This window comes from Cetorhinus maximus, chromosome 20 (assembly GCF_964194155.1).
Source record: "Cetorhinus maximus chromosome 20, sCetMax3.hap1.1, whole genome shotgun sequence".
Taxonomy (NCBI): Eukaryota; Metazoa; Chordata; class Chondrichthyes; order Lamniformes; family Cetorhinidae; genus Cetorhinus; species Cetorhinus maximus.
The window spans coordinates 8445791-8468306 of NC_135898.1; the positions used below are offsets into that span (position 1 = coordinate 8445791).

General features: G+C 45.7%; 1 protein-coding gene across 1 annotated transcript in view; it reads left to right on the forward strand.

Moving 5' to 3' along the window:
* The window catches only part of LOC144694833 (anthrax toxin receptor 1-like), a 183172-nt gene that overhangs the window by 40777 nt on the left and 119879 nt on the right, over positions 1–22516 (forward strand). Inside the window, exons 6-8 of the mRNA XM_078565453.1 lie at positions 2406–2485; positions 8995–9063; positions 14264–14344. Of these exons, the coding sequence (XP_078421579.1) occupies positions 2406–2485; positions 8995–9063; positions 14264–14344 (230 nt within the window). The remainder of the gene's footprint in view (positions 1–2405; positions 2486–8994; positions 9064–14263; positions 14345–22516) is intronic.

Below are 22516 nucleotides of genomic sequence, written 5' to 3' on the forward strand. Positions count from 1 at the left end.
CATCCCTCAAAATGAATTCCGGGACCTGGAACATCAGCACTCTCATGGACAACCCCGGCACGGACAGACCAGAATGTGGCACCGCTATCATAGCCCGGGAACTCTGGCGCTATGATGATGACATCGCTGCCCTGAGTGAGACAGGGTGGGCAGGAGAAGGCCAGCTCAAGGAAGAAGGTTTCCACCAATGCCAGTAAATAAAGCGATGCTGCAGTTGGTCGAGACATTAAAATGTCCTCTGTGTTAATTGTACATACTGGCTCTGTGCAAGCTCCATTTTGTTTAGTTTCTTTTCCAACTGGTCTTTACCCAGGAAAAACCATGAGATACCCAACCAGGAGCGTGGTACCCATTCAGGCATTGGTTTTGAGGATAACCTGGAGCTGAGTGAGAAAAATTCTCACCCCTGGTAACAGGTCTATCGCTTTAAGTTCCTTTGATGAGCCATGTTGGTCAATCAAACATTAACCATGTCTTGGGTTACTGTAGACATACCTGGCTCAGTTACTGCTATGTCACCATTCACATCTCGTTTGGACACCACCTTTTGTTTCTTTACCCATCACCACTGTTGCATCATGAAAACTTTCATCTCTCCTGCCCTCCACCCAAATTCAGAACTTCCCTTGTGTTCTTCCTGCCCCCTCCCGCACCCATCTTGACCTGAATGGGTTAACTTTGTTGCTCTCTCCACAGATGCTGCCTGACCCGCTGAGTGTTTCCAGCATCTTTTCATTCTTAGTTCAGTTATGGGATTGCCTCATCTGTCACAGAGGAATGTCCCAACTGCAGCCATGTAACCTTGGAGCCACCTTGACCCGTCTGTCTCCCCCTCCCAAAAAGAGGACTTACTGGTCAACGGACAACTGACAAACAGAGGTTTAACAGCAGTGCTTCCTTGTCATTACTATGAGGTGAAGTGCGAATCACTACCAAATTTGTCAGAGTGCCTTGTTGCCAGTCATCGATGGACACACATTCTGTAGCCTATTGAGTGGTGGAGGTGTGACAGGCAACCAGCTATCCTGGCAGCCCCATCACGGTGGATACAATGTCATGGACATACAAGTACACGTTCTCATGTCAATTCTCTGCTTAGTGCCTTCCTGCAGCAGTCATCCGAAGTGGTGTAACCCACGGGGCTATGGACCAAGGGCTGGAAAGTAGGATAAGGCTGATGAGGTCTTTTTCTGATGGCACAGACGTAATGGGCCGAATGGCCACCTTCTGCCTTGTAGATTTTCCACTTCCCTCCGAAACCATAAATAAAACTGCAATGGTGACAAATCCCCAAGTAGCTGCCGTCCTGAATCTTCCTGGACACATCCCAGAAGTTTCGATCCAGGATCCTCAAGGTTCAGCCATTTGTGGGCAGGATGCAAGTGGGAATCCGTTTGTCGAACAGATCCGCTTCACTTCACGCAACCACAGCCAACGTCATACACTAACGGACGCTCAAGAGGGACCCCACTGATACAGCCTCAGGTTAATAACACGTGTGATTAGGGAGCGACTCTCACTTGGCCCATTTTTAGAGATCAGGCTAAAGGAGTGAAAGGAAGTTGGGACATTTGTGAAGATGGTGGGAGCAGTGATTGCCTTGTGTGGAAGGAGAAGCATTGCAGAGTGACGCTGAGCTTCCAGTCGCTTGTCATTTCAACTCTCCACTTGCTCCCACTCTGCCCTTTCTGTCCTCGGCCTGCTGCAGTGTTCTCATGAAGTTCATTGCAGGCTCGAGGACCTGCACCTTAACTTTTGATGGGGCACTCTACAGTCTCCTAACTCAACATTAAGTTCAACAACTTTAGATCATAACCTCTGCCCCTACTTTGTTTCTTGGTTTTTTTTTTGCTTGTTTTTTTTTCTCATTTCCTTCTTATTTCCTTTATTTTGCGTTTGGGCGACAGCTATCCTGCCCTTCACACGTCATCTAGACAGATATTTTGTTTCTTTACTTGTCCCATTCCCGCCCCCTGTGACCTTGCACCATGAATCCTTTTCTCATTTGATCTTCTCCTGTCTTCCACCCTCTCACTGGCCTTCCTTTTCATTCTTCATCCCACCTTCCCCGCTTCCACTTGCTCAAAACCCACCCCATTTCTAACTTTCCTCAGTCCTGGTGGGAGGTCACCGACCCGAAACGTTAACCCCATTCCTCTCTCAGCGCAGATACTGCCAGACCCGTTTCCAGCACTTTCCATTTCTGTTGCATCCCTGCAGTGTTGTGCTTTTGTGTTGCCAGTTATGGCCTCCAAAGGCTGACATAGGAATTCAGCGCTCAGAGGGTTAAAGTGAGTGGTTGTTGGCCCCAGTGTCAACATCCCAAGGTGACATCAGGGTGTTTTTTTTTTTTGCTGCACGTGCAATGCTGATCAGAAAGTAACTGATTATATTTCACAACACAGGATACAGGACGGCCAGTGTCATCATTGCTCTGACAGATGGCGAACTGATGGAGAATCTCTTCTACTACGCTGAGCGAGAGGTAAGAAGCTTGTGTCAAATCTGACGAGTAGGAATTATTTGTGATGGAATCTGGTCCCCACTTCCCATCACCTGGCCAGGGAAATGTATGGAATTTAAAAAGAAACATATGTGCAAAGAATGTGTCAAGGAAGAAATTGAAAATGCATGACATTCAAAGCGAATCTGTAGGAAAGGAAAATTTCAACTATATACAGTTAAACTTTACTTATAAACTAACAATTTGGTTCCTGGCTAGTTTCCTGCAGCTGAGTAGAAATAGCATGTTCTTTGACCTTAGGTTCAATTCCCTATTTCTGTCAGGATCTATATCGCTTAGCTAATTAATTCTTGGGTTGCCTTTCTCCTCGTTCTTCTGTTTTCAAATTTTTTTCCTGGTTGGAGATACGCAGCTATTCTGGTTGTGACTTATTATCAGGATCAAGCACTCCTCACGCTAAGGTGCAGCATAGGTTTATGTACAGAGTAAGTCTCCCACCACCCTGGATGGGAATATCTTTTGGTGTGGGAGATATTATGAAGGCTGGTAGGTTGAAATGATCACCTCTCAGCTTTTTCTGGCCAACAGAGCCCGGCCAACACACTCTGTATATTTACATAGTACCTACACCACAGAAAGAGGCCATTCAGCCTGGCAGCTCCATGCTAGTATTTACACCCCCACTCAAGCCTCCTGCTACCCGTCTTCAACTCACCCTGTCAATGTATCCTTCTATTCCTTTAATATCCCCCCCTCCTCCAACCCCACCCCCCCCCCACCCCACCCCCGCCACCGTTTATGTAGCTTGTCTTTAAATATATTTATGCTATTTGCCTGAAATACACCCTATTGTAGCAAATTCCACATTCTGACCATCCTCTGGGTCAAGAAATTTCTCCTGAATTCCCCATTGGATTAGCTTGTGATGATCATGTTTATGGCCTCATGTTTTGGTCTCACGTGCAAGTGGAAACATCTTCTCTCCATCCACTCTGGCCTTGAAGACCTGTTATCAGGTCATTCCTCAATCCCCCCTTTCCCAGAGCAAAGAGCCACAGCTTTTATTCTGTTGATCTGTTCTGTTTGAATTTAAGGCGTTTGGAAAGGGTGATTTTTTTTTTAGCATGGCAATTTTTGATCGGGAAGTCAAAGTCAGGACACCGAGAGCAGGTCGGAATGTGCAGCCTGAGATATGTGCAAACAAATAGGAACGTTGACTTGAACCTTATCTCAAGGCTTCGCCCTATGGACCTAGCTGGTCCTCAAAGACAAAAAATATATTAGATGCCTCTGATTTAAAGGGAAATCATTGCTCTCCATTTAAGGCTATTGAGAAAGCGACTTCATCCATGCAGTCTTGGTTCCCTTTGTTTAGAGCAGAACCTTCAACTCACCATTTATGAATGGTTATCCTTTTTTTTGATACGTACATTTGAAAAAGGCTGTTCACCCAATAATTAACTTGCTTGTCTCGCATCGTACATTGATTACCTGCTGTGTATCTGTCTTTCATTTTTCAAGTGTACTTTCTGTCAAACTGTAAAGACTTGTGACAACCTAAAACTTCTGGGACTGTAGAGCAGCTCCTGTAATTCCGGCCAATTTGGTGATACCTTGTGGCTTTTACACATCTGCATTCTGCTAATTCTGACCTCCTGAGTATTGCTAGCTTTAATCACTTCACCATTGGTGGCTGTGCCTTCAGCTGCCTGGTCCCTGAGTTCTGGAATTCCCTCCCTAAACCTCTCCACCTATTTAACTCTGCCTGTCTCCCTCCTCCTTTGAGATACTGCTTAAAAACCCACCTCTTTTACCAAGCTAAAATACAAGCAAAATTCTGCGGATGCTGGAGTTCTGAAATAAGAACAGAAAATTCTGGAAAAACTCAGCAGGCCTGGCAGCGTCGGTGGAGATGGAAACAGAGTTAAAGTTTTGAGTCCGTATGACTCTTCTTCTGAAGATGAGTCATATTGGACTCGTAACGTTAACTCTGTTTCTGCTTGACCAAACCTTTGGGCACCTGCCCTGAATGCCTGCATAAGCAGCATTGTGTCAAACTATATAGTGCCCCTGTGAAGTGCCTTGGGATGTTTTTTTTATTCTGCTCGCGGTGCTATAAGAATACATGTTGTTGTTAGCTGTGTCTCCAGCTTCACACAACTTCCCTCTGTTTTTGTGAGTAAAATCTTGGTGTGAAAAATGAACCCAAGAACCATTCACAAGGGACAAAGCTGATCATCCTTCAGGACCTCATTTGTATGTTGGTTATTCTGTGCTAGATTGAGGAATGCAGCACTGAGAGAGCGTCTAACCCATGCTATACTTGCCCATCTGACAATGGATGACAAAGTAGACGACTGCACCTATTCACCTCTTGAAATGAAGTGAAAGCAAGGGAGAGAGGAGAAAAATGACACAGGGCAATTCATCAATCTAGTCAGAATGAGGAATTGGAGGCTGTAATGGTGACCCATTTAAACTGATGTCAGTAACAGAAGATTTAATTTCCCTGAATTAACTTTGTTTAAAACTTTGCTCCTGGTCACAAATCTCCACAGAGTTGCTTAGCCCAAGTGCAGCTGGGTGTGAGCAGGCAAGGCTTGCACAGTGTCCTGGGACCCACCTTATTGACACCTCCCTTCAGAAACGTGCAATGTTTCTTTGGGGCCCGGCAATTCCCAGTCAGCAAGTCAGATCAGCAGATGACACTCCATATAATGAAGAAGGGATTAGCAGGAAGAATCCTCAATCCCTGGAAGCGCAGGTCAAAAATTTGGAGCTACAGCGTTGTAACTCCCTCTCAACCTGCTCTGCCTCTAGCACAAAAACCAAACAGTGCAGATGCTAGAAATCTGAAATAAAAACAGAAAATGCTGGAAATACTTAAGCAGGTCAGGCAGCATCTGTGGCGAGAGGAACAAAGTTCACCTTTCGGGTCAATGACCTTTCATCAGAACTGGGAAAAGTTAGAGATGTGGTGGGTTTTATGTTGGTCCAATGGGGGAGGGTGGAAGAAGAGCCAAAGGGAAGGTCTGTGATGAGACAGGAGGCATTCAGCTACAAAAAAGTTGGCCGGGGTGGTTTGGGTGTGGAGGTGGGGGTTCAGAGCCAAAGGGAGATGGAATGGGATAAGTTAAGAAACAAAAGATGTGAGAGAGGGGGTGTGAATGACGGACGGACACACAGGAGCCCCTGGCTAAATTGTGACATGCCAAAAGGCAGCAGGCTTATTTGGGACCGAACACATCGAGAGACTTCGCCAGGGACACGCAGCGGTGAAGTCAAAGTGTTGGAGAGGGTGCACGAACCTCCAAATAACTCACCCACCCAACCCTTCAAGCACCACACCTGCCCCACGTGTGGCAGAGTCTGCAGGTCAGGCATTGGGCTCATCAGCCATCTCAGAACCCATCGAACCAGGGTGGAAGCGAGCCACCCTTGATCCCGAGGGACTGCCTCAGAAGAAGGCAGGGCAGAATGGTGAATGGCTGCTGCCTGAAAGCAAAAACATGACAACGACAAGATTGAGACCAAGGCATGCAAAGAGAAGGAAACAAGAGGGGGCTGAAATTGTTCAAATCTTCGAAATTCGGCTTCCTCGCTCAGATACCAGGAATGGTGGCATCGATCTCGATAACCCAGCCCCAATTCTCCTCATTTTACACCTTTTTTTCCCTTGATATTCATGTTCTGTTTCCTTTAACTGCTGTTGCCTATCTACCTCAGGCAATAGCTCCCCAGTCTACCTCTGTAGTTAATTGCCTCATTGCCCGTGCACTTTGTCCTGCTGCTGGCACATCTACTTGAAATGAAGCTTAAATCCCTCGTATAGGTTGCATGAGCCTGCTGAATTGAACCTGAGTATGAGAGGCTTCGCTTGATGACACTTGGCCAGTCAGTCAAGGCTGTGGGTCACATAGTTCCAGGATAGCAAATGCCTGGCAGAGTGCTGCGATGAAGTCATTGAATCAAGAGGTTCGCCTGCCATCATCATTCTTTACAGCCCAGCTCAAGTATTTTTTTTAAAAATGTTGTTCCGCCCTTTTCTGAACCCCTGTGGCTGCCTTCAACTTGGCAACCATTCTGCACTTGTTACGGTAACTGTACTTGCAGCTGCTTCGAGCAGGGTCAGGTCCGAGCTTTCCAAATCGAGAGCCTCATCAAAATATTTGCATTTACTTATCACGCCTGATGCATTGAATGTCTCCTGGCCTGCAGCGACTTGTTAAGCAGGCAAACATGGCAGGAAATACCCACAAGCAGAAATGAGGCACATTACCATCGTTCAGTTCATTATCATCACCGGGAGTGGTCCAGTTGTCCCTTCTCCACATCCCTCTGTCTTGCTCTCCTTTCAATTCTCCATGAAGCACTCAAAAGGGAATCAGGCTGTTATTTGAAAAGGATGAATGCGCAGGGTTATGGGGAGGAGGTGGGAGAATGGCACTCGGTGAGTTGCTCGTTTGGAAATCTGATGCAGACACGATGGGCCGAATGGCCTCCTTCTGTGCTGTAACAGTTCTGTGACTCTGTGATAAAAATCCCATTCTTCAGGTGGTTCAGAAATTGAACTGGACAAGCTGTAAAACCATTGTGACTGCAGCAGCAGGCCAGAGGTTGGGAACTCTGCAGAAAGTTACTCACCTACTCATTCCCCAAAGCCTGTCAGCAGTGTGATGGAATACTCTCCACTTACCTGGATCCAACAACACCCAAGAAGCTCGACACCATCCAGGACAAAGCAGTCCGCTTGATTGGCACCACATCCACAAACATTCACTCCCTCCACCACCGACGCACAGTAGCAGCAGTGTGTACCATCTACAAGATGCACTGCAGGAACTCACCAAGGCTCCTTTGACAGCACCTTCCTCTACCACCTAGAAGGACAAGGGAAGCAGACACATGGGAAAACCACTGCCTGCAAGATCCCCTCCAAACCATCCTGACTTGGAAATATATTTTTCTTTAATTTGTTCATGGGATGTAAACATGAGATTTATTGCCCATCTCTAATTTTCCTGTTCAGAGGGCATTTAAGAGTCAACCACATTGCTGTGGGTCTGGAGTCACATGTAGGTCAAACCAGGCAAGGATGGCAGATCTCCTTCCCTAGGACATTAGTGAACCAGATGGGTTTTTACAACAGTCGGCAATGGTTTCATGGTCATCTTCAGACTTCTACTGAATTCAGATTTCACCATCTACCGTGGTGGGATTTGAACCTGAGTTCCCAGAGAATTGCTGCGGGTCTTCTGGAATACTGGTATGCCACCACCTCCCCTGTTACCTGTAAGGTATGATTCCGTGAGGATGACTATGTCATGCTGTTGCTTGACTGGCCTGTGAGACAGCTCACCCAATTTTGGCACTAGCCCCCAGATGTTCGTACGGAGGACTTTGCAAGGTCGACAGGGCTGAGTTTGCCGTTATCTTTTCTGGCGCCTAGGTCAATGCCGGGTGGACCGTCTGGTTTCGTTCCTTCACTGTCGCTGGGTTAAAACCCTGGAACTCCCTCCCTAACAACACTGTGGGTATACCTGCACCACATGGACTGCAGCGGTTCAAGAGGGCAACTCACCGTCACCTTCTCAAGGGGCAATTAGGGATGGGCAATAAATGCTGGCCTAACCAGGGAAGCCCACATCCCCTGAAAGAATGTTTTAAAAATTAGGGATGGGCAATAAATGCTGACTTAGCCAGTGATGCCCATATCCCATGAAGGAATAGGAATAAAAATCCTTCTTTTCTGCCCTCTTCCTCTCTTTCCTTTTGTTTGTCTTTCTAACAGCTCTTTCAATATTACAACCCCTTGTGGTTCAGTTTGCTTTCTTTGTATTGATGGGTTTTGATTGAGAAAGGAATATTTCCTGAGCATTTGATGGCCTTGGGTTAAAGACTCATTCGAAGAACAGCATCTCTCCGCAACACAATCGTCCCTGCAATGAGGGTCCAACTGAAGACCTACTGGGAAGCTTCAAGCTTAGTCTCCTGGAGACTGCTGCAGGAAACTGCCAAGGCTGGAAAGTGTGGGACACAAGTCAGGATAAATTCAGCTGCAGCTGACATGTGAGCTTAAGGTCAGGCTTTAATAACCTGAGGATTGCGAGAGGAAGGAAAGACTGAGAAGTCAGGAGTTCCTTGTTTTGAGATCCAGGAATAGAAAGCAGCACAATGGGTCTTAAACTCAACATAGCAAGGACACCTAGAGGAGGAAGCGTTTGCAGGATGCTTGATATAATACTTGGGGGAAAGGAAATCTCAATATGTTTTGGAAGTTCATCTTATTTTCGGCGAATAGAAGCGGAGGCAATCTGCCTTGTACATCTGCAGAACTCAGACGGAACGAGGATAACATCTGGTCACACAACCTCGATTCAGTTTGCAGGTAGGCTGCGATTCTATTCTGAGGCTGGGTAATCCCAAACCTGCAGAAATGGGGTAAATAGCGAGCATGTCTGATATGAAACCTGTTGATATCCGTACACCGATTTCGGAGTTTTACACGATCCATCTCTTTCTTTACCTAGGCTGATCGATCAAGGAGTCTTGGAGCAACGGTCTACTGCGTTGGTGTCAAAGACTTCAATGAAACCCAGGTTCGTGGTCACTTCTACTTTCTGAACTAGTGCTCAAAAGTGTGTCATTGAAGCAAAGAAGTGTCATTGTCATTGGGTGTCATTGTCACAAAGAAGTCCCTATGGTTTTGACTCCTCAGGTTAAGGGTTGGGCTCAGAAACTGTCACTAACATCGAAAATCTTTGTGTGCTACTGGTTTATACTGGTTCATGTCCTTTTAATACAGAGTCTACGCACCATATCAGTTTGTCTCTTTGATTCAGAAATACTTCAGTTACATTTATCATCTGATAATATTTCGATTAGACGCTGGTTTGAAACAGACTGTCCCACTTGAAAGTAAGAAGGTCTGCATTGAGATAGCACCTTTAAACAAGCTCAGGACGTCTCAAAGCGATTTTACAGCCAATCAGAGTGTCCTCACTGTCGTGAGATCGAGCAGTGTGGCAGGCGCCCTGAGATCGGACACGGAGGGCGGGGTTATTCAGCCCCGCCCGCTGCCGGGATCGTCCGGTCCCGCTGAAAGCCAGCGGACTTCGCCTGGGCCGCGGTGGGTCCCGCCATGACGGGGCCGGAAAATCCCCGCCTGAGTCCCACTCTCTTGTCGTGTTTTTAAACCCCAGTAAAGTTCATCCCTTTTCATTCAGTCCTCGCATTGCCAAAATAAAAACCCGAAACAAAGTAAGACAAAGTGGTTAACCCTTCAACTGCCAAAGGTGTAAATTCCCCTTCTCGCTGTAATCACTACATTAAAAATCTGTGCTGAAACCAGTGTTTTTTTTTAAAAATGAGCTCCTCCCAAGAATTGATCAGAACCTTGATTTAGAACCAAAGAGCTTTGGGTACCACATCGTCCTTTACCAGGAGCACATTGGTGACCTGTATTTTTAGTGAATAATAGGACTGATTTATAAAGCAGCTTGGGAACATGAATTGCCCTGCTAGGAGCAAGCATTCCAGTGATTCCTTGAATTCAAGGAACTGAAACTTGGCCAAAGTTAAAGCCTGCTGCTCCATTGAAAGCTTCACAGGATTAAAGCACACATTAGTTGTTAACTCAATCAGAGTATTTGAAGAGGTTATCTCTTGTACTCCTGGTCGGCTCATCAGGAAAGACGAAGGGGACTGATAAAAGCAAAATACCGCAGAGGCTGGAAATCTGAAACGAAAACAAAAACAGCTGGAAAAACTCAGCAGGTCCAACAGCATCTGCGGAGAGGAATACAGTCAACGTTTTGAGTCCATATGACTCTTCATCAGAACTAAGAAATATAGAAATGAGGTGGAATATAAGCTGGTTGAGGGGGGTGGGACAGGTAGAGATGTCATCATTAGCACATTTCTTAGCTAATATCACCACCGTCAACACCCCTTTGTCCTTTTGTCTATGACATCTTTGGCAATCTCTTCTTTGCCTCCGCCTATCACTGGCCCTCTATCCAGCTCTACCTGTCCCACCCCACCTCAACCAGCTTATATTCCATCTCATTTCTATATTTCTTAGTTCTGATGAAGAGTCATACGGAATCGAAACGTTGACTGTATTCCTCTCCACAGATGCTGTCGAGCCTGCTGAGTTTTTCCAGCTATTTTTGTTTTTGTTTCGAAGGGGACAGATGTTGCTTACCCACCTGCCCCGCCTCCTGCAGTGTGCATCTCTCTCTCTCTCTCTCTCTGCCCCTTCATTCACAGCCATGTATGTGAAGTTCCCTGTGTGTTTTCCAAGCACCACAATGGCCACTTTCTCAATGAATGAACGAAAAGGATCATCTTCGCACAACCTTTACTGTCACCTTACCCTCAACATTGTTTCCGTGAATTTTCTTTACAAAGCACACGTTTGTCTATTTTATGCAGGAACATTTGTGAGACACGAGCAAAGGCTGCTTAAGATGTGCTTAACTGCACCCCCACCCCTGCTCCACAGACCAGGAACGTGCCAGGTTCAAACCTGTGCTGATTTTAGCCAAAGCAGTAGCTTTCATTTCCCTGAAGCAAAGGCTGAACAAATGCAGCCGGAATTTCTATTCTTGTAAGCTGTCCAGTGACTCTTGCCAAAGAGTGGGTTGATGCCTGGCGAGAGGAGGATTGCATTCAGCCGCTGTGTTACCCTTGGAATAGTACGCAGGCAGGTAAATAAAGCAACGTGGTAGGTGAAGAAAAGGAGGTCTTGTGGTGCAGTGGATAATGTCCCCGTCTCTGAGCCAGAAGTTCTGGGTTCGATTCCCACTCCAAGACTTGATAGCCAATGAAGGCATTTTCATAACGGGGCCAAACAGGCTGATGACCAATCTGCAGGTCCTTCCAACACACTGAGGGCAGACAGCAAGAGCAGGAGAGATTTCTGGTCAGCTCTGCTTGACATGGAGTGGCGTCCCCTCAAGTTATTGCTTCAGGCTAGCAACATGTTCCAGGAAAAACAAGCAATGGAAGACGTATGTGTATGATTTGTCTGCCTCATGCCTCTAAGTATGCGGGAAGTCTTTAATCTGAAATAGCTGAAGGCTGCTAGCATTGATTGAGCTATTGTGCTAGTGCCATGCCCAGTGGTCATACACCTCCCCATTCACATCTGGCACCTGGTGTTATCTGACCCATCCCCACCTTAATTTATTATAGCCTTCGGACATTCTCTGAGATCCCTACCTTGTATAAAATTCCCAGTATGTTTTAGTTCCATTTCAGAATCCAACATTTGCTTGATTGAGAATAAGTGATGGGTTGTACCATTAGTGACAGAGTGCTGTAGATGTCAGCAGTGCAGGACAGAGATGGTAGCTTGTTGTGGCTGAAGTCGGCTGTATCTCCCTGCCTTCAGTTATTTCCAGATTGACTGATTTATGAGGTTTGCTCTCAGTGCAGTCTGATTGGGCAATGTAACTCTTCATTTTCTTAACGACACGATTTGTATCACATTCTGAGGTCACTGATGTCTTTCTGCATTTGCTCAAAGCACCCAGGGGCGTTACCTCACGTTAACTCCTTGGCTCCTGCCTCTCACTCTTTCCTTGAAATAATGGGACCCATCACATAATTTCAACCCAAATACAATTCATTCACAGCAGATGGGCCTCTGTCGTTTGCCTTTAAAAGGATAGTGACAACATTTTTATTAGCCATCCGATGATTAGCACTGATCAGCAAGGAACTTATGACCTCCCATTAAATCAGAGGACGTGGCTATCTGCTACATTTGGGAGATATGCAGGCACTGAGCTGCGAGGAGATGTGGGTGTGGATGGGTGCTGGTGTGAAGTGGGGTTTAAGCAAACGGACTGCACGAAGGTTCATTTATTCCACTGGCATCAAAACTGTATAAACTGTCAAGGGAAAGTGTAACTCCAAGAAACAAACTATTTACAGAGAATATTCACCGCTGATGCTGCAGATCTCTGTACTAGTCAGGGCCTCAGCTCCTCAACTCAGCCACACACCAGGCTTAAAAGCAAAATACTGCAGATGCTGGAAATCTGAAACAAAAACAAAAATAGCTGGAAAAACTCAGCAGGTCTAACAGCATCTGCGGAGAGGAATACAGTTAACATTTCAAGTTTGTATGACTCTTCATCAGAACTCGAAACGTCAACTGTATTCCTCTCCGTAGATGCTGTCAGATCTGCTGAGTTTTTCCAGCTATTTTTGTTTTTGTCACACACCAGGGTTGTTCAGGCATGTTCTGCTCTTCAGCTCCTGGCTGCAATCTTGCTCTTTGTCTCTCTCTCATTCTGTCTCTCCATGAGGCTTCTCAGACTCAGGGGTGCTATCAATGGGTCTGACTAGGTTTCCAATTCCCTTCCTGGCTCCTTAACCACCCTCAGAAGCTGCAATCTGCCCTAGGCTCCTGCCACACTGCCCTGGATCAGTCTTTCTCTCCACAGATGCTGCCAGACCTGCTGAGTTTTTCCAGCAATTTTTGTTTTTGTTCCGGATCAGTCCTGTTGCTTTCTCCCTCGCCCTTATGGCACCTGGCTCCGTGCCTCAGCTTTTTAAAGACCCTGCTCCTTGCAAGGGGCCGACCAGTTCCCCTGCTTGGTCCTCTCAGCATGACCTGCTGCTAGAAGCCCTGCAACACTCGCACTGGAACACTGTAGTCACAATTCTCTGACCTGCTCCACTCTTGGTTCCGTGCCAACTATGAGCCTTGTCCTGTTTCCCCAAACAGTAACTTAAGCCATCACTACACAGGAAATAGAGAGACCTGGAGGAAAGAAAGACTTTCCAGGTGGCACGAGGCTCTTATCATCTATAAAAGGTCCTCCCTACCTGATGGTCTCAGCTTTGTTTCAGGTGGGTACAAGCTCACTGCACAAAACTAGGCCTAATTTACGCATCACATTGGCAACCTTGCTCACAGTCATCAAGAGAAATCAAAAGAGAGGAGACGGTCACATATTGGTGTGGTCATCAGAGTTTGGGGTCAAAGCACATACTTTCGGAGAAAACTGCAGAGAACATAACTCTGCATAATATTTCTGAAGCTGGGGAGCACTTGATACTGGTGTCAAAGAAGCTTTCCAGTTTGCAGTACTCATATCTCTCACAATAAAATGATTAGAGAAAAAAACCCTTTTGTGATACAGCAACAGGCAGCAGTGTGGGCTTTGGGAATTCACTCCTTTTCTCCATTTCTTATTTCGTTAGATGTTATGATTTATGATTTGGTTAGATATTATGATTTATGATTTTGTGATTTTGTTAGATATTGTGATTTATGATTTTATGATTTGGTTAGATATTATGATTTATGATTTTGTGATTTTGTTAGATATTGTGATTTATGATTTTATGATTTTGTTAGATATTGTGATTTATGATTTTATGATTTTGTTAGATATTGTGATTTATGATTTAATGATTTAGTTAGATATTACGATTGATGACTCAGTTAGATATTATGATTTATGATTTAGTTAGATATTATGATTTATGATTTAGTTAGATATTACGATTGATGACTCAGTTAGATATTATGATTTATGATTTAGTTAGATATTATGATTTATGATTTAGTTAGATATTATGCACAGCAGTCAAAGCCTTAGGGTTCCAAATGAAAAAATGATTAACATCAAATTGAATTTAACTTTCGTCCGAAGTATCAGACGTGAACATCTGTGCCCCTCTCTTTTTTCAGTGAACTTCTTTCTGAAATATTAAGGTTATTTGTTCATTTCCCCACCCCTCCCCACCGCCACCCTCCTTCTTTACCCTTGGCTGCAGCTGGCACGGATTGCAGACAGTAAGGACCACGTCTTCCCAGTAAACGATGGTTTTGAGGCTCTCCAGGGCATCATTGACTCAGTAAGTAAAGCTTGACGTGGCCACTAATTGTCTTGATTGACGGCAGTCATTTGCACGCAGCTGCTTCGAATTAAGTGGTTGAGGCGCTGGGCCCCGAGCTCAGCCAGTCTCCAGCAGACGCTGAAAGCTGGAAACTATGAGGGCTTGGGACCCAGGGGTTGGCGTTTCCATCTCTGAGGCACACAAATCAGCTTTCATATTGACAAAAAAGCAGCATTGCCAAGCTGAAGGAGGAGGGGGTGGTGAAGAGAAGGGAGTGCAGAGGACAGCAGTGAAACAGAGGCACATTGTAGCATTTGTACAGCGTGGGGCTGAGCTTAAACGTCCAGAGCAGGCTTTCGTTTGATTACTCAGATTGGATTCTGCAGCGTTTCTCCTGATTTATCAGTGACAGAGATTATGCCGATCAGTTACTGGAACAATTTTTGCAGCACGTGTTCATTTACTCCTGAGAGAAAGAAATGAATCCCTCTTACACTTTGCGTCGTCACTGTGAAAGTATACACAAAGCTTTAAGCGATACAGGAACAGATGTGCAGAGTATTCCCTAAATGGTAAGAGATTAGAAAGTGTAGATGTACAAGGGTCTCCTTGTCCATAAGTCACTGAAGGCTAACATGCAGGTGCAGCAGGCAATTAGGAAGGCAAACGGAACATTAGTCTTTATCACAAGAGGATTTGAGTACAGGAGTAGTGAAGCCTTGCTTCAATTGTATAGAAGCTTGGTTAGACTGCACCTGGAGTAGTGTGTGCAGTTTTGGTCCCTTACCCCAGAAGGGATATTATTTCATTCGAAGGAATGCAACTAAAGTTCATCAGACTTGTTCCAGGGATGGGCGGGACTGTTTTATGAAAAGAGATTGGGGAAATGGGGCCTGTATTCTCTGGAGTTTCGAAGAATAAGAGGCGATCTCATTGAAACCTACAAAATACTTAAAGAAATAGACAGGGTAGATGCAGGTAAGATGTTTCCCCTGTTTGGGGAACCAGGGGACATAATTTCGAAATAAGGGGCAAGCCACTTAGGACAGTGATGAGGAGAAATTCCTTTCCTCAGAGGGTTGTGAATCTTTGGAATTCCCCACCCAAAGAGAGCCATGGAAGCTCAGTTATTGAGTGTGTTTAAGGCAGAGATTGATAGATTTCTGATTAACAATAACGTAAAGGGTTATGGTAATAATGTGGGTAAAAGGCACTGAAGTGTTCGATCAGCCATGATCGTATTGAATGGTGGAGCAGGCTTGAAGGGCCGAATGGCCTTCTCCTGTTCCAATGTTCCTAAACCAGCAAATGGTATTGGAGGACACTGGAATGAATGAAAAACTCAGCACAACTGTCACAGAATCACACGGTACAGAAGAGGCCCTTCGGCCCATCAAGTCTGCACCGACATGTGAGAAACACCTGACCTACCTACCGAATCCCATTTACCAGCACTTGGCCCATAGCTTTGAATGTTATGACGTGCCAACTGCTCATCCAGGTACTTTTTAAATCTTTTAAAAAGGATTTAAAAAATGAGGCAACCCGAAGAATATCTTCACTCAAAGGGTGAGGTTTTGACTTTTCCCCAGGTTGTCACACAAATTCAAAATTAAGTGACCGCTTAATGAGTGCAGGAAAATGGCGATGAAAATCACAGCCTAAAGCCGGGATTTACTGGGGTAATTGTATTTCTAAATAAAGCTGGTCTCAGTCCCACACACTGTTGAAACAGTCCTTCCAGGGGATACAATCGTTCAGTGGGGCCTGTGTATATTGTACACATGGGAGTTGCATGTTGATTGAGAGTGCAGATGACTTGCATGAATTTGGATTGGGGGGCGGGGAGGGGGGGGTGGCATTAAGAGTCCTGCTGACATGTAATGGACTTAGCACTGTCATAAATTTTGTTCTATTCTGAATGCTTTACATTTCAAAGCCCAAGAAAGTGGAATGCTACAAGCTTGCACATTTCCCATGGAACACGATGAGATCTGGGAAGCTACTTTTTAGAGAGGGGAATTGAAGAAATTCAAGGCATCAAATTCTAGTTATCAGAACCTGAGTGGTCCAGTTGATCCTGTTACATACACATCCAAACAAGCCCGCTCATTGTGGACTTCATGACCCTTGGTCATTCTGTGTTGTGGGATCTGACTGACCCTTGTTCATTCAGGGTTACAGGATCTGAGTGACCCTTGGTCATTCGGTGTTACAGAATCTGAGTGACCATTCATCATTCTGTGTTACGGGATCTGAGTGACCCGTGGCCATTCTGTGCTTTGGGATGTGTGTGACCCTTGGTCGTTCAGTGTTACAGGATCTGAGTGACCCATGGTCATTCTGTTCTCTGGGATCTGAGTGACCCTTGGTCATTCTGTTCTCTGGGATCTGAGTGCCCCTTGGTCATTCTGTGTTACGGGATCTGAGTGACCCTTGGTCTTTCTATGTTACAGGATCTGAGTGACCCATGGTCATTCTGTTCTCTGGGATCTGAGTGACCCTTGGTCATTCTGTGTTACAGGATCTGAGTGACCCATTCATTCTATCATGAATGGCTGACCTTCTCCTGTTTTATTGAGGCTGATTGATGCTGCATTTGGCCTCTTATCAGCTTCTTTAACAAAGTTCCTGGTGCAAGCAGTTTCCACCAGATTCTAGAAGGAAGGAGAGAAGGACCAAAGAGCTTCTGAAACACAGAACTGTTACAGTGCAGAAGGAGGCCATTCGGCCCATCGTCTCTGCACCAGCTCTCCGAATGAGCTTTCTGAACTGTTCATATTCTCCTCGAACTTCTTCTCCCCTCCTCACTTGGTGGTGCTGAATCACATTGGAGGACTACCGCATGCCAACAGTAATACCATCTCACCCAATGGCAACAAGCTATTCAACTGTGGGAACATCACCCTGATCTTATCATCATCTGGCAGTTATCATTTATGACAGTGCAGAGAGAAGCTGGGCAAATTTTACTACAGGTCGAGAGTCCTTTATCTGAAATCCTTGGGGCCAATCGCATTTCGGATTTCAGGTAGTTTCAGTTTTTGGTGCCGCACATGCGCCTAGACCGAATGACAGTACAATGGTTGAAGCCTCGGCTGGGTATAGTCTAAAGGGAACAAAATGTTTAGAAAAGTATGATGTACCATTGAATAATAAATACAGGGCACCTGGAATAAGCTCCCACCAGTGGTGCCATCTGCGATTCTGCTTGTAGGAGAGGGTTCGCAAGGTAAACAGTGCAGAGGCTTCCAGTGTTAAAGGTCGGGTGTGGTCGGCTCGGTTCGTGTTACCTCGGGTCAGGGACTTTGCGCGCTAAAGGTCCACCAGGTTCAAAAAAAGTTTGTTTTCTTCTTTGTGTTCACTTTTTGGATTTACGGGAAAGGGATACTCGACCTGTACACCTAATCCCAAAAGCAACAAAGCACCCGTTGGCCCAGTAACACCACAGGGGAGGGATTGAATCCGGGATTTTCCCAGTCTGTACAGCTTCATACCAGACTGCTAGATCAGCGATCTCTGAAAAGAAAAGCTTTTTCTTCCTCTCACACTGAGATAACCAAAACATTGGTTCGGAAAGAAGCATCTAATTCTGGTGTTCCTGAAGGCCAGTTTTGGGCAGTCATGCCTACAACCCTGTGGCCGTCAGAATAAGGTCTCAATTCCTCACTCAGGGTCACTCAGGTCCTTTCCTTTCTTTGCAGAAACACATCGGGCCACGAAAGTTCCTTTCAGATTTGGCTGCAACATGCCACATTCACTCGGTGTTGGCCAAGACTGCAAAGCAATCTGTGTGGTCCCAGGTCAAACCACTGCTGCAAAATTGGCCCTGAGTTTGGGCTTCCAGGGATTCACATTGAAGTCATCTTTCTTGCCAGTTGTGATTGTGCTTTCCTCACCTCGTTCAGGTTGCTCAGAGAAAGTGGGAATGAGCAGTAACATTCTAGTTTCACTGCCGGGACCTGTGTTTCAGTCTAGGCCACACCGATGGTCTTCCTATCTGCCAGTTTCAGGAGCTCCACATGAAATGAGCCAGGTAACTTTATTCCAATTGGGCACAAATCCACACAAAGAACTGGCCATTCTCCCGCGCTTATTGGGGGTAAATAGTTCACCCTACGCAGTCAAACCATTTTGAGGGTTGGTGTGTTGGCGTGATTTCCTCTGGGGCTAAGGGTTAGTTAAGACCCATGGTTGGGGTAGGGTTAATAAAGCTTTACCCCCCTCCCCCTGCCACATACCATACAGCAGCTTGCAGTTGCTTGATGCTGACAATAGGTGGACCAAGTGGAAAACTGTTCAACCCCAGCCCTCCCACTCTGTTGTAGGGACATTTTCTGCCTCCGAGCTCAACTCTAGCACGATAGAAGATGACCATTTGTAGAAAGTAATACGGGAAAAGGTTTGCATTTACATGAAGCATTTCGCAACCTCCACAACGTCCCAAAGCGCTTTCCGGTGCTTTGGAAGTGTGGTCACTGAGGAAATGCAGCAGCAAATTTGTGCACAGCAAACTCCCACAAACAGTAACGCGATGATGAGCAGATAATCCATTTTTGTGATGTCAAGTGAGGGATAAATATTGGCTGGGATGCCGGGGAGAACTTCTTTGAAGGACCCCCGTGCGATCTTGCAGACAGAGCCTTGATTGAATGTCTCATCTGACAAACGGCCCCTCTGCCAATGCAGCACACCCTCAGCACTCCACGGGAGTGTCAGCCCAGATTTTTGCGATGAAGTCTCTGGAGTGGGACTTGAAGCCACAATCTACTGACTGGAGAAGTGTGTGCTACTCACTGAGACACCTCTGACACTGTAGTTCAGTTGAAAAGGCAAGGTTATTGTTTGGACATTGAAAGAAAAACAATTTCAGACCCAACCAATAACAAACATCTTCCTCGAAAAACCAGTACATGGATCAGGTTCCCAGAAACTTGCATTTTTCTGGATGAATTAACACAATTATACAGATTGAATGCTTCACCCTGGTGATGACAGATAATGATTGAAGTTCGGTTATGCAGTGCTGAGGTTGGACTCAATAGAAGTGATTGGGGAATAGTAAATAAAATGCATCTGAAGGAAAAAAGCACAATGCTGCAGATGTGGAACTCGAAAACAGAGAGAGAAAATCGAGTGAGGCAGCATCTGTAGGGAGAAGAGACAATTCAATTTCCACAGCTGAGACGTTGGCCAGGGTTTTCCAGTCGGGCGGGGTCCGAGTGGGGTCCGAGCGGGAGCGGCCTCGAATCATACCACCACCCGCGATCGGACCACGACCGCCATTTCACGCTGGCTGGCCAATTAACGGCCGGCCAGCGTGAATGGTGCGCTGCCTGGGTGGGGGTGGTGGGGAGGGGGAGCAGAGGAGGGTGAGTGCGGAAGTTCGTGCATGCGCGCGGGTGCGCGCTGTAAAAGCTCTGAGACACAGAGCTGCCTCAGGGAGCTGAAGCCTTTTGAACGTAAAAAGTAAAGAATTTCAAAATGTTAATAACATGTCCCTGCTCATGTGTCTCTGTCACATGAGCAGGGGCATGTTACAAATTAGTTTGAAAATGTTTTAATTTTTTTAAAATCACTGATCGACACCCCATCCCGCTCCGTGGGTGAGATCTCGCAAAAGATCCAAAGACTGCTTGGCACTTATCTTTTATCCTTAGGTGGTAGCTGATCCCTCACCCTGTTGAATTCAAAGAAGATCACATCACAGTGTTTCCTCCTCAAACTCTCTCCTTCCTGTTCCTGACGAGCTGACGCAGAGGAGTTATGCTTAACCTGTGTAAGAGACGAGCGTACAGCTCTGGTCACCGTAGCACAGGAAGAATGTGATCGTAACAAGCGAGGTTACAGAGGAGATTTACGGGGATGTTGCCAGCACTGGAGATTTTAGCTGCGCGGGCAGGTTGGGTTTGTTTACTTTGAACAGAGGACGCTGAGGGAAGGTTTAATTGAGGTTTATAAAATGATTAAGTGCCTGGATAGAGTGGATAGTAAAGACCTATTTCGCTTAGCAGAGAGGGAAATATGCAGGGCATATAGCTTTAAAGTCATTGGTGGAAGGATTAGAGGGAGGTTGAGGAGAAAGCATGTTCACCCAGAGGTTGGTGGGGGTCTGAAACTCATTGCCTGAAAGGCTGGTCAAGGCAGAAAGTCGTTACATTTAAAAAGAAAACCACTTGGATATACACTTGAGGTGTTGTAACCTACAGGGCCACGGACCAAGAGCTGGGAAATGGGATTAGGCTGGATAACCTGTTTTCGACCAGCACACACATGATAGCCTCTTTCTATGCTATCAATCCCTTTGATCCTATGAACACGAATGGGAGTGGCTGAGCAGCCTACCTGGGCCTTTCCTGCCCTGCTGCCACCATGTCACATACTGCCACTAGTCCCTCTTGATAAGAAACACCCAGGCACATGAAGAGACAGCCCTTTACTGGCTGCTGACGCCTACAGTTGCAGATTTGGCCCCCTGGGTATGTCACCAGAAGAATAGACAAGTGAGGTGCCCTTGCATTATGGAGTGCTCATAAACATTGTGATTCACAGACCAGCCCAGGAAGTCAGAGCAGAACACATCATTCAACAGGGCTGAACATTTGTTAACAATGTGGGATTGATAGATATGGAATAAATGAAATATTTTATAGCTGTATATGAATGATGTGGAGAAGTCCAAAACTAGAGGTCATAAGTGTAAGAAGGTGATGAATAAATCCAGTCGGGAATTCAGGAGAAACTTCTTCACCCAGAAAGTGGTTGGAATGTAGAACTCACCACCACAGGGAGTGGTTGACATGTATAGTATAGATGTATTTAAGGGGAAGTAGAAAGGAGTAGAGGTAATGGTGTTGTATTTGTAGGTAACTGTGGCAAGACTATGGAAATAAAGAACTTTTGCTGCAATTGTACAGGCTTTGGTATACTGGAATACTGTGAAGAAAGGTTATACTTATGTTGGAGGCAGTACAGCAAAGGTTCATTAGATTGGTCCTCGGGAAGAGAGGGTTGTCCTATGATGAGAAGTTGAATAAATTGGGCCTGTATTCTCTGGAGTTTAGAAGCATGAGAGGCAATCTCATTGAAACCTACAAGATTCAGAAAGGGTTTGACAGGGTGGATGCTGAGAGATTGTTCCTGCTGGTCAGGGAATCTAAAACACAGGGGCCCAGTTTCAGGATAAGGGGCCGATCATTTAGGACTGAGATGAGGAGAAATTTCTTCATTTGGAGCATTGTGAATCTCTGGAATTCTCTACCCCAGGGGGTTGTGGATGCTGAATTGTTGAATACATTTTAGGCTGGGACGGACAGATTTTTGATCTCTCAAGGAATCAAGGGATATGGGGAGAGGATAGGAAAATGGAGTTGAAGCCGGAGATCAGCCATGATTGTATTGAATGGTATTGAGCTGGAGCAGCCTCGACAGGCTTACTCCTGCTCCTATTTCCTATGTTCTTTCGGGTGAGATGGAGGAACATAAACACCAGCACAGACCAACTGGGCCGAATGGCCTGTTTCTGTGCTGTAAACTCTTATGTTAGTCTATGTAATCTGTCTGATCGGAGTGTCCACTGAAGATGCAATTTCTGTTTGATATTTTAGAAGTATGTAAGTTTATATTCTCTCAGCAGGGTATTCCTGTTTGCACTTATCTATCGGAAAGTAGGCTTCTGTTTGTAGTTATGTGGTGCCACCCAGGCCACATGCCAGGTTTTTAACCATACAAACCACAGTCCCAATCCTGCCCACTGTGGGATGTTACCAAGTACTGAAGTGAGGTAACCTGAATCAGATACTACTCCTGATTCATGAACAATGTGTCCTTCTGCATTTTGAAGGAACTGACACTTGCTGTCAGTACACCTTCTCCAACCATGCACATTGCAGATTTCAAACTAGCATAATCCTGCAACATTTACCAACGGCGTTCGGAGAGCTCAGTGCCTGAAACAGAAAATAGATAGATTCTTGTCAGGCAAGGGAATCAAAGGTTATTGGGGTTAGATGGGAATGTGGAAATCAAAACACAAGAGGATTAGCCATGGTCTTATTGAATGGTAGAGCAGGTTCGAGGGGCCGAATGGTCGACTCCTGTTCCTATTTCTTATGCTCTTAAGTTCTTAAAAGCAGCTGTTTTCAATCGAGTGAGCTAGTCTTCACTCGTTTTCCCTCCAGAGATGATATC